Source organism: Humulus lupulus, chromosome 7 (assembly GCF_963169125.1).
Source record: "Humulus lupulus chromosome 7, drHumLupu1.1, whole genome shotgun sequence".
Classification (NCBI taxonomy): Eukaryota; Viridiplantae; Streptophyta; class Magnoliopsida; order Rosales; family Cannabaceae; genus Humulus; species Humulus lupulus.
The window spans coordinates 79529080-79542036 of NC_084799.1; the positions used below are offsets into that span (position 1 = coordinate 79529080).

At 33.7% G+C, this 12957-nt stretch overlaps 3 protein-coding genes across 4 annotated transcripts; all 3 read right to left on the minus strand.

The window, feature by feature from the left end:
• Positions 1–3503: 3503 nt before the first annotated feature.
• Positions 3504–4781, minus strand: LOC133791886 (F-box protein At1g10110). Its single transcript, XM_062229794.1, has one exon. The coding sequence runs from the start codon at positions 4779–4781 to the stop codon at positions 3504–3506; it is 1278 nt and encodes a 425-aa protein (XP_062085778.1).
• A 2142-nt stretch (positions 4782–6923) lies between these two features.
• Positions 6924–10499, minus strand: LOC133788349 (protein NRT1/ PTR FAMILY 5.10-like). Of its 2 annotated transcripts, XM_062225806.1 has the most exons (5): positions 9878–10499; positions 9583–9800; positions 8805–9340; positions 8149–8595; positions 6924–7344 (listed from the first exon to the last, which is right to left on the minus strand). In XM_062225806.1, the coding sequence occupies exons 1-5, from the start codon at positions 9996–9998 to the stop codon at positions 7299–7301; spliced, it is 1368 nt and encodes a 455-aa protein (XP_062081790.1). In that variant the 5' UTR covers positions 9999–10499; the 3' UTR covers positions 6924–7298. The 2 variants fall into 2 exon arrangements, with proteins under 2 accessions (XP_062081790.1, XP_062081789.1); XM_062225805.1 differs by lacking the exon at positions 6924–7344 and having other exon boundaries at positions 7692–8595; positions 9878–10496.
• Positions 10500–11302: 803 nt separating this feature from the next.
• Positions 11303–11809, minus strand: LOC133791887 (secreted RxLR effector protein 161-like). The gene has a single exon (XM_062229795.1). The coding sequence runs from the start codon at positions 11807–11809 to the stop codon at positions 11303–11305; it is 507 nt and encodes a 168-aa protein (XP_062085779.1).
• Positions 11810–12957: the final 1148 nt, after the last annotated feature.

Consider the following 12957-nt stretch of genomic DNA (forward strand, 5'->3'; position numbering starts at 1 on the left):
GTATTTCGAATATAATCAATGGTCGAATCGCCACCGAAGGTGTTCAAAATATCGAGAATCGTACTAATCAAGCATGTTCTTATTGATTTAAGTGGTCAAAAAGATCATAACAGTCTTGATCATCATCGTTCTCACGTTCATGTGATAGTTTATGCCAACCTTGACTAATTATGGGGTATGTGTGATATAATTTATGGTCAGATCGCCACCCGAAGTGTTAAAATATCAATAATCGCATTAACCAAGCGCGTTCTTTTTTACTTTAGTGATCAAAAGAATCATATTGGACTCGATTGTTGTCGATCTCATCTCAATGTGGTAATGTGTGGTAATCTTAGCTAATTATGGGGTATTTCAAACATAATCAACGATCGGATCATCACCCATAATGTGCCAAGTTCAACAATTGCATTAATGAAGAGTGTTCTTATTGACTTTAGTGCTCAAAAGAATCATATTTATCTCGATCACCATTGATTTCACCCACATGTGGTAGTTAACAAAAACCTTAGCTAATTATTGGGTAGTTCAAACATAATCAACGGTCTGATTGCCACCTAGAGTATTCTTATTAACTTTAGTTGTCAAAAGAGTTAGAACGGTCTCAATCGCCATCGATCTCACATTGTTGTGATAATTTATGGCAACCTTAGCTAATTATGGGGTATTTCAGACATAATCAACAGTCGGATTGTCACACGGGATGTGCCAAATTCAAAAATCACACTATTGAAGAGTGTTTTTATTGACTTTAGTGCATAAAAGACAAAGATCAGTATTGATCGTCGTTGATCACGCCCACGTCTGGTTGTTTACGGAAACCATGGCTAATTATGAGCCATTTCAAATGTAATTAACAGTCGGATGCTGGGATCACCAAAATAATAAAAATACTAATTTTTTAAATAATAGAAGATATGTCACCACAAATGACTCCTTTTGTCACTACAATTGCCCTAATTTTTTGCCAAAATTGATAACAAAAAAATTAAAATGGAATATCATTTTTCAAGAAAATAAAAATATATTTAGCATTCTGCAAAAACCTAAATTTTCGCTGCAAATAGTCAAAGTTTTCTCATAAGCAAATAGTGCATCCGACAACTTTTCCTGCAAACAATTTGACCATTTGTAGTGACATTTTTGCCGCAAAAAACCACTAAATTTCCTAAGACGATTATTTGCGTCAACCTCCTCTTGTCACCGCTAATAATCCCACTATTTGCGATGACAAGTTTGCTACAAATTCTGTCAATGTAAAAAAATCATTTTTCTTGTAGTGAGTGTTGTTAACTGAATTTCTGTCAACTATAAAATATAAAAAAGCTTGTAGAAAAATAGTAATGAAAATAGACGATCTTTTGCGTGGTTCGGCCGTTAACGATGCCTAGCCCACAAATCACGTGTATTGAGGAAAGCTTGCCATAATCACAAGATTCTTTAGGGTTTTACAACTTGGCAAAGGATTGTCTTGCTCCAAGGTAAAATGGGAGTCCAAAAATTAGGGTTTTTTATTCTTACAAATGACCCATTCATGCCCTATTTATAGGGGGAATCAGGGAATTCAGCCAGGCATAATTAAAACAAAAATGTTTACATTAATTTCCTAATTAAGGGGGAATTATCCGTTATGCATAAGACACCCGACACATGTCATCGGGTGATTGGGCGGCCTTCAAGTCCTGAACTATTTTTATTGCAGGGTGTGGTCCCTGAAATCCTAACGAAAAAGTGTCAGGGACCACTCCTTAAATGAAATCTGCGCTGGGTGCACATCTTTTGTGGTCCAGGTCTCCGGAAAATCCGCTAAACCATTTCTTAGCAAGACTCCTCGGGGCTTTCCGAGATGTTGATGTAAATGCCTCTTTCACGAACATGGCTTCAGGGACTTCCCGAGAAGTTCTATCATAGAGACTCATGGATGGCCCCGTGCTCCCTTCTCAGGTTAGTAGTTATTCAGGTTCAAATGACTTCTCGGAGGCAGTCGATGTGGCAGTATCCTCCAGAGAACTTCTTGGGGGATTGATATTTATGGCCACGTGTCAAGAATTACTGACGTGGAAACGTTCCCGAAAAATACCTGTCACAAGTGCTAAAAACAAAAAGAAATTCAATGATACTATCGTTTTAATGAATGCATTGTATTCATCCCCAATAATAATATATTCAATATTTTAAATAAAATTAATTAATGATATCACTACATAAAAAGTTTCACTACAAATCTCCCTAACCATTATTACTCATATATATTTTGTATGTACTAGGTAGAAGCAACGTGCAATGCACGTTTACTTAGTTTTAATGTTGTAAAATTGTCTATAATTTTAATAAAAAGTAGTTCACTGCTTTTTTAAAATATATATATATATATATAATAGAATTAATTATAGTTCTACAGTATATATAAATATTTATATCAATAATCTCTACATGTATGACATCGAAACACAACGTTGACATAAATATATATATATACATATATATATATTTACATGGCTACATGACATATTTATAAAATATAATAATATTTAAAAAAAATTAATAATAGAAATACAATAAGAATAGAAAAAGTCATAGTGTAGACAGTAGTATACATGCATCAACTATTTTTAGTTTCTAATGTATCTCACAATGTCCTATGGTGAATTTGATGAAGAAAAAGTGCTTCAATCACTTGATAAAAAACAAACTATCACACAAATTTATAAGATAAAAAAATGATATGTATGACTTTATTATTTTTATATAAATATGATTTAATTATTTAAATTATCATAAAATATTTTTAAAATATCCTTTTTTTTTTTTTTTAAGTTTTTGTCAGTGACACTAAAAGGTTATATATTATATGTTTAATATAATATTAAGTTTAAATTTAATTAAATTTTATTTAAGTTATAAAATATATGGTTTCATTATTTTTAAATAATTATCATTGTAAAATATCTCAAAAAAAAATTATTTTAATTTGTTTAACTATTCATTTATTTAATTTTATTTAAGTTTAATTCATGTTTACAATCTATCGTTAAATATAAAAATATTCTATTAAATATAAAAATATTCTGTTAAAGTTAATGAAAAAAAAATTGTTAAAACCAAAAAAATTTGTTATCTACACATTTTTTATATATGTATGATGCATATAAGTAACTATATCCTTCACATATTCAAATAATATATAATTAATTTATTTGTATAGAGCATTAAATTACATGTATAATTTTAAATATATAAATTATTAAAAATTCAATAAAATATCTGTTTAATTTTTTAAACTATATAGAATTAAATAATAAAAACAAAACTAATGTTATTATTCATTAAATCAAAGTCAATATAATATAAAAATCAACCATCATCAGCCAAAAAAAACATAAGGAGAGACGAAATTTTGTTGAATACGAATGAATCGAATCACTTTCTTAGCAAAACAAATAGTGTTAATTTGAGGAAATTAAATAATAATAATATATATATATTAAAAGAAAGAACTTAGCCTAAAGACTAGGAAGTATCCAAAATGGGGGGGGATAAACCTTGTCACCAACATCAATATCAAAACAAGGCTTAAATTCTTTGGTTTCTATATTATAGACTCCATTGTCATGACCACCAAATAAGGAATCATTATTGTCCATCTCTCCCCAATTATCATCAGTGAAGTAGATTGAGTTTGCCTCATATCCAGAGAAAGTAGTTGAACAAATAGATGTGGATTCACTCCCTCCAACAAACAGAGCTTGACCTCCCAAATTCTCCACCTTCTTCCACTTGCTCTTTCTCAACTCCATCTTGTGAGCACAAAACTCCATTGTTGCGTATGGAAGAATCAAAAGGTCTGTATCATCATCAGCAGCAGCAGCAGCATTACCAACATCATCAGCAACAGCACCATTGTCATCATCATCATGTACAAAATTCCCTAAGATTCTTGTTACTAGCAAAATCTCCCCCTTCGATTCCACCAAGTATTTTTGACAGAAACAGCTGTCATTTATATATTTCTTATCATCCAAACCAAGGCAAACTGGAGAACTTGGAACAAATGTCATAACTTTAGTAGGGAAGGCACCCAAATTACTACTACCACTGCTGCTCTGAAAATTCCAAACCTGAACAGTGTTTGAGCTTGTTAAGGCATATAAACAACCATTGAGGCCCAAAATATCGCAGTACGCAAAATATTCTCTACAGGCTAACCTAATCCACAATTTGCCTCCAGTTTCACCGTATGCAATATTTTGGGATGCATATCCATAAATGATGACTGCCCATTTCTTGTTTCTCTTCTTTGTATTCGGAATAAGAATAGCCTTAGAAACAAACCTATTATTAGTGAGCAAATTGTCTCTATTTCTCCATGTGGGTAGTGTTTCGATCGATGGGAGCTGGAGCACGAGGCAATTAAAGGGGTTGAGAATAAATGAATCTTTTGCTCTGTTATTCAAAATCACAAGCCAGCCCTGAGAGGAACCCAGGTATAAATTCTCACTCTCAATACCCATAGCATGGTCTATGAAAAACCCTTCAGTACCGTTCTCGTAGGCGAGAGTAAAGAATCGACGACAAGTACTGTCATCATCATCGTGTTGTAGCTTGGGAATCATCAGATGTGGAGAAATCTTCAGAGATTTGATGCATGAATTCCATGAAGAACAGACACCCTTGCATCCAACAAGATCGTGCACAGCAAGCTTACTAAAGATTTGCTGCCATGGAAGAGTGTATGTATCTGACCATGATGGCTTCGTTCTTGATATTTTATTCGAACACATTGTTATGTGAGGTGTAGGACTGATACGTAGAGTGAGAGTGAATGAAGGTGAAATAAGTAGCATGCATTAATTAATGGTTAATTAGATTTTTTTTTATCTTTTGAATAGATTATTCAAATTGTTTAAGAAAAATATTTAAAAAACCCAATTAGATTTTAAAATCTAAGTGAAATACATTTTCATTTTAAAATTATGATATATTTTTAAAAGATAATAACAGATACATCTTTGCTTGAATTAGATTATATTCAATATTTACCTTTATTTTTAAAATTTAAATAACATCTTCGATCAACGATAATAAGTTTCACATTTGTTTGTGTAGTAGCAGATTTGAAAATTACAAAATCCATCCTTCAAATTTAAACATTAATCAATTTTTAAAAACTAAAAACAAAAGTTTCATTCTCAAAAATCAATATCTCAAACTTTTAAGTATAGATTAAAAAAAAAGTGATTAAAGCACGAAATAGTGCCCACATTTATGTTTATTTGCATATTAGTCAATTGATTTTTCAATATTTTTTTGAAAATCATCTCTATCCTCTTTTAATTAATTAGGATGGTTCCTTTTTAACCGTTTATCTCTTATAAGTATTGACGTATTCCAAATTTCAGATATTATTTTATTTTTGCAAAATAAAAATTTCTTTTTTTTTTTCAAAAGTATAGGAAAATAATTCACCAATTTCATTTCCTTAACTTTTTCTATGAGAAAAATGCAAAACTTTTGAAAAACATGGGAATATGAAAGAAACATAATTTTTTTACACTAAGAATAAATTAGATTAGGTGTCCACTTTTAGATAACCATTTTAATTTTTATCCATTTATTAATCCTTTTATTTTTATACCTAGATTTATAATAAATATTCTCATTATACCTTATGTTTACACAATAATACATTACAACAACACTTAGAACTATGTGCTCAAATAAGGGTAATTTGAGAAATCTCATAATAACTCAAATAAGGGTAATTTGAGAAATCTCATAATAACAATAATAATAGGTAAAGTTCAACTAAATATATTTAGTGTTTAATTTTAGTTAACTATTCCTAAAAGTGGATAATTCTCAACTTTTCCCAAACTTTTTGACATTGATACTAAAAAAAACTAAAAATGTTCGAAAACAAATAAGAATATTTGATATTGTTTTCAAATAACATTTTTTAAAAACAAAATTAAAAAAAAATACACTTTTAGAACAATAAAAAATTTGAGACTGATTGATATATTGTTTTTTGTTTTTTGTTTTGAAAATTGTGTTTTTTAAGATTAAAATAGAAATATTTTTTGTTGTTTTCAAGAAATAAAAGGTGTAGTTTAGCAATGTTTTCTAAAACTATTCTTTTGAAAAGTTAAAAAAACTTGAGCAGAAAATTAATTAATATATATTTTGAAAGCGAATATATTGTGAAAGTTAATAAATAGTGAGAGAAAGTGATATGAAAAAAATACGATGAAAATATAAGGAGAGAGAAAATAATAAAAACAAATTTTGAGAGAGAAAGTAATAAGACAAAAAAATAATGGAGAAAATAATTAAGAGAAAAAATAATGCAAGAGAAAATGAGTAGAGAGAATAAAAATAATATGAGAGAAAATGATTAATAAGAAAACAATGTGAGAGAAAATAATAAGTGAAAAAATGATAAGAGAAAGTGATGTAAAAAAAGTAATAATAAATGAAATATGATAAGAGAAAAAATGATAATAAATAAAATACGATAAGAGAAAAAATGATAAAAATATAGAGTAATTTTTATAAAAAAATAACACATAAGACAATTTTTTACTGTTCTTAAAACTATTTTTTTTTTTAATTATGCTAAACACCCTTATTTATAGTAAACAAAAAACTGGTTTTTTAGTATAATGTCAAAGAGGATTGCTTTTAAAAAAAAAAGTTAAAATATTTGAAATCCGACTAACTCTATCTAGTTGTACATTGATCCTTTATGTAGAAACTTTATGCTAAAATTGAACAAAAGTGATAATATTCTATGAATCCTCAATATCTATCTGCAAAGTCTATTTGTAGAGGTTCTTGATTAGCTCAGAATATGTAATGGATTTTACGCAATTAGTTATAAGAGCGTGCATTATAATAGCAATCTCTAGTATCTCTAGTCTATCTTTCAAAAGTTTTTGGCAATTACATTAAAAAAAAAATGTAGAGATCATTTACATTGTACCTCTTCTAACATAAAGGTAAGATCTTGCGTAATACAAGTAGGCGGAAAATCCAATTGCGCTGAGTCCAGCTAGTAGCCAGTAAAAGTAATCAAGATGAGCCTTGTTTAGGTTATTAGAAAACCAACTATCTCGGCCATCTCCTCCAGTTGCTTTCTCAATGGCAGAGACAAGAAGACTACTTAAGAAGCTTCCTACACCAGTTACACTAAGGAAAAGGGCAAGTCCTATGCTTCTTAACTCTAGTGGAACCTGATCGTAGAAGAACTCTTGTAAACCAATCAAAAAGAAAACATCAGCTACTCCATATAGGAGGTACTAAGGTACCAACCACCACACACTCATGGGAATCGTCACACTAGGCCTATTGTTGACGCCGTTTTTCGTCAAACAGTGAAAGAAGAGCACATAAACAACAATTGACAATGGCCAAATACAATAAAACAAATCAAACACACGATTTTTACGTGGTTCAGCAGTTAAATCTGCCTAGTCCACGAGTCTCTGTTATTAATCTCAAGATTATCTCTGAAAATTCTTAAGCATGAATTATTCAGAGTTTTCTCTCAAGGTTCAGAATTTCGGTCCTTTACAATGGTGCATGACTTCTCTATTTATAGAGAATGATGCAGAATATTATCCCACATATTTTGGGTAGTTACTCTTTTTGTGTAAATTAAATAAATGGCTTTAAATGCCTATAATCAGATATAAAAGGAAACGTCCCTGAAGACCAGGAAACGCATAACTGATCAAATAATATCCCACGATTCTAGGGAATTTACATTAATAAATGAGGATTATATCTCATATTTATAATACTTGTAAATATTCAAAGTGATTATTGCGTATCTCCAAGGCTTTAGTCTCCCAGGTTTCCTGTCACCTTTCGAGTTGGAGACATCTTCCGAGGTCACTCAACCTGTTTGAGATCGTATGCGCGTCGAGTTCGGGAACCCTGATCCGAAGTTGTCTCCGAAGATGAATGTGTTCCTGGAGCTATCTTTCGAGATCATGAACTCTTCGAGGTCACCATACTCGAGATCGTCCATATCCTGCAAGCTCGGCATATGATCCTGGAGCTTGCTTCCAACCTTATGAGTCCACTTATTTGCGAATCCAACTTTCGAGGTCATAATTAACATGGCTCGAAATCTGGGTATAACACCTATCAACTAAGTTGTATTCTTTAGCGATTTTTAGCCTTTTCTTTTCGATGAGAGCTGCAACGACCATCGAGAGTGCAAAAAATGAAGTTCCAATTCCTATTCTTTGAAGCATTGTGATACCAGATGGTTTTCTGGTGAAAGCTCTAGCAATTGAAACAAAAATGAAATCATAAATGGGGATGATAACAATAGTGGTAATGCCTATGAAGCACTGAAGTGATGCAGCTGGTATTTGAATGTCTGAGCCAATGGTTCTGCCCATGGTAGCCCCTTGTTTTGTAAAGAAAGTTGAGGATTGTGCAATCACCATGCCATTTATTAAGCAAGTTCCCCATATTGGAAAAAGCCTAAGTACAGCATTTGCTTCTTCAACATCAGCTATGCAACAAGCACTATTGTCTTCCTGCAAATGGTGATTTGGAGCAAGAAAGGCTCTGCTGAGGAATCTGCATGACATTTAGTACAGGGGCCAAAATATGTTGAGTCTTGATTCCATCTAGCAATTTTTAGATTAGAACAGACATTCATGCAATTCAGAGCCGTTATATATACAAACATTGCAGGCACTTTTCTTATCTATGTTTCATAATGCCATGCTAAAGTTTCATTTCTTATCAATCCATTCCAAAACATATGAGAATAACCAATTTCTTACTTGAATTGTTCAGAACCGTGGTCAGCTTCAACTTCGCTTGGCAATGTGGAACTTGGTGGAGTTCTTTGCCGGTTCCTAAATGTTGCAACAAACACACTACCAATCCTCACAAAAGCACTTTTCTCGTTTTGTACAATGCTATACCTATAAGTTGTAGTTCCAAGCAGGAAAACAACCAATGCAATGACCATCACAATACAAGGAGTACCAAATCCAAGAGCCCAATTAAGGTTGTCTTGTATGTAGGTGACGATGAACATTGCTACTGTAGAACCCACAGCACTACCAAAGTTCCACCAATTGAAGAATGAGCTCTTGGCTTTGCATTCCACTGGATCTTGACTATCGAACTGATCAGCTCCAAAAGCCTGAGCGCATGGCTTGAATCCAACTTGAGCAAATGAAACTAGATACAAAGAGAGGAAGAACAGTACTACTTGTAGCTGAGTAGAAGAACAGGACGAGTTGGTGTTGGTTTCGCAGTCATAACCACTCAAAGAAGGCACCATAGCTGACAGAGTTAACAATCCTAGTCCCTGTAATCCATTCCAATTTGAGCCATATACAAATAGAGTTAGTATTATTCCAACATGTCAATATGACCCTCTGTTGGGGGGTGGGTTCTGTTGAAGTCCGATCACATCAGACCATGTTTAATTTACCCAATATGTCATATTATTATATTATACATTCTTAGTTTTTCATAGTGGTTCTTCGACTCTGCTCAGGTCAGTGCATCAAATGATAAATATTTTGAGGATGTGAAGTGAGAATATACCAAAATATAAAGCAGAGAAGCCATAGCAATGGTGCGGTAGCGCCCCAAAAAAGAATCCGCAACCAGAGCTCCCAACAGAGGCAGCAACATCGCCGTTCCGGCCCAAGCATTAACGTTGACCGCAGCGGCCGCCGTTGACTGTCCGAGCGGCCCAGTCAGATAGGTTACAAGATTCGAACTGATGCCATAGTAAGCGAATCTCTCAGAAACCTCCACACCTATACGCCGCTTCACTTAATCATGAGCCCAATTTTTTTTTTCAAATATGTATTCATTATGTTAATTTTCTCCTCACCTATAATAAAAGTCGCTGATCTCCACCTACCGAAGTCGGATCTCGAAGCCGGACGGCCTTTGTAGTCAACAGCACCGTCGACGGCGTTGACTATCATTGGAGTTTCGGCATAGTCGGCCATCAACGTGGTATGTACTCTCCAATTTTGGATGATTTTTGGCTTCCTTTCCTTTTGAAGCTTAACCTAAGGGCATGTTGGCAGCTCTCAAATCGGCTAAGCAGAGTTACAAGATTAAGGAAAAGAATAACAAACTGTTACAACAACTTGTAACTAAAGGAATACACAGTTTGGACATTTAGCTAACTAACAAAACAGACATTGATATACTAACTGTCTTGGTTATCAGGCTTCTGCGTTGGGAGAAGATAAGTGTCCTGATATTGGAAGTTGGCCAAAGATTTGTATCTATGTCTAGTTTACTTGGTAACCTTGGTGCTTCAAGAGTTGTCTGATTCGTAGAGCTTTGAATGTAGTAGTCTGGTAAATCTTGGTGTTTTCTCTTTATGGGAAGTTCAACCACACGTGGCAAACAAATTTTCCTCTGTTCTAATGAAGTTTCCATATTCAGCAAAAGAAAACGTAATCTTATCTTCTGTTTTATAAACACTATGTGGCAGCCTCCAGTCCAGTAACGTTAATTTCTCCTCATTAATTAGAATGGCTGGTAAAGTAGCAGATTATTGACTTTTGAAAGGAAAAATAAAAAAAAAAGAATCAAGAATGAGAATATATGATAACATTCCACCCCTGAGTTTCCTATCTTCTCACCCTTTTTTCCAAAAGGGTGTTGTGTTACACACAACTAGTTAAAAACGTATAATAAATTAATTATACCAATAATTAAATGCAATATTTGACCCTACACTCTAAACACTTGCACAATTTGTTTTGAAGCACTCACTTAATAATTTTTCTTATATTCTTTATAGACACACTTGTACAGTATTCACTTAGGCTCACACTTTTAAGATACTATTTTAAACACAATTTGCTACAAACTTACACACACTTTAACATACTAGAAAACTCTAGTAATTAATTGATTATGGGCTTGGCCCAAAAACTATAGAACATTCTTGTATCACTACTAAAGACTACAAGCTTCTTGAAGCTTCTTGGAACTTTGATGTACATATATTTCTAGACTTGAAAAGAAATGGATAAGCTAGAAACATCTAGAAGTGGTGGTGAATCTTTAATACTCCCCCTCAACACCGACTTTTCATATTGAGTTGTTCTCTAATTTTTTGAAATCTTGTAGCATTGAGTCATTTTGTGAACAAAACTACTACTTGATTTTCGCTCTTTATTTAGTGCATCTCTAGCTCCTCTTGCAGTACTTTCTCTCTTAAAAAATAATAGTGCACCTCCACATGCTTTGTTCGAGTATGAAAAACTGGATTTTCTGCTAGGTGAATAGCAGACTAATTATCACAATATAGTGGCACTGCATTGTCTGTAGATTGGTGTAGATCCTTCATCAGTTGGATCAACCACATACTTTCCTGAGCTGCCATTGTTGCTGCTCTATATTCTGCTTCAGTGGTTGACAAGGACACCGTTGGTTGTGTTTTGTTACACCAAGATACAGCTCCAGATCCAAGCTTGAATACATACCCAGTACTTGATCGACGAGTATCATAATCTCCAGCATAATCAGTATCGCAGTATCCAACTATCTTAACCTCGTCACCTTTCTTATATACGAGACCGTAGTTAATGGTGTCTTTGACATACCTTAGCATTCGCCGCACTGCTTCCAAATGAGGTTTCTTTGGGTGATGCATATACCGACTTGCTACACCAACTGCATACAAGATATCTGGTCGAGTCAATGTTAGATAAATTAGACTACCAATCAGTTGTCGGTACATTGCTCCATCTTGCAAGTTCTTCCCTTCATGCGCACATAGCTTGACGGTAGCTTCCATAGGTGTCGAGATGGGCTTGCACTCAAGCATTCCAAACTTTTTCAATAAATCTCTTGCATACTTTTTTTTACAGAGAAATAAACCTTCCTTAGTTCGGTCAATTTCTAATCCAAGGAAGTTTTTCTATTCTCCAAGTTCCTTCATCTGAAAGCGAACTGATAAATACTCATTTGTTTGGCAAATCTCTGCTTCATCATCGCTAGTGATGATGAGGTCATCAACATATACCAAAACAATCGCGATCCTTGTTTCCTTTACTTTAACGAATAAGCTTGAATCTGCATGTGCCATTACATACCCACTCTCCACTAAGAACTCAGCAATCTTGCCATACCATGCTCTCAGTGCTTGCTTCAATCCAGAAAGCGCCTTTTTCAGTTTACAAACATACTCAGGATGAAATTTATCCTCAAATCCTCTTGGTTTAACCATTTATATTTCTCGATCTAACTCTCTATGTCGAAAGGTGTTCTTCACATCCATCTGCCATAGTCTCCAGTCTTTACATGCTGCAAGCGCCGGCATGACTCGTACTGTTGTAATCTTGGCAACTGGGCTAAACATCTCATCATAGTCTAGCCCATATTGTTGAGAGAATCCTCGAGCTACTAACCGGGCTTTATATCTCTCAATTGAACCATCAAGACGAGTTTTGGCCTTGTATACCCATTTGCAGGAAATAAGTTTTACTTCCTCTGGCTTTGGCACCAGCTCCCAAGTTTGATTCTTCTCTAGAGCAGTTATCTCTTCTTTCATAGCTTCTATCCACTTGATATTCTGGGACGCTTCTTCATATGTATCTGGTTCTCTGAACTTTTCTTCTTCGGCTACAGCAGCATTGGCATACTTAGGATTTGGCTTTCATGCTCTTGTTGATCTCCGAGGTTGTGGGCTTACTTCTTCCAGTTGAATATCACTTGCATCGTCTGCTACTCTTTGATGCACTCCTGTTTTCCAGGGACTTTGTGTTGCCTCTTTGTTTTCTTCCTCACTTTGTTTTTCTTCATCCATTTCTGGAGTCGAATGTAGCTTAATAATTTGCTCCCCCATCTTTTTTTTCAAATTGTCTTCTATTTTTTTGGAATCTGGCAACTCTTCCTTTTGTGGTGACCACCATGTTGAGGCTTCATCAAATACCACATTCCTTG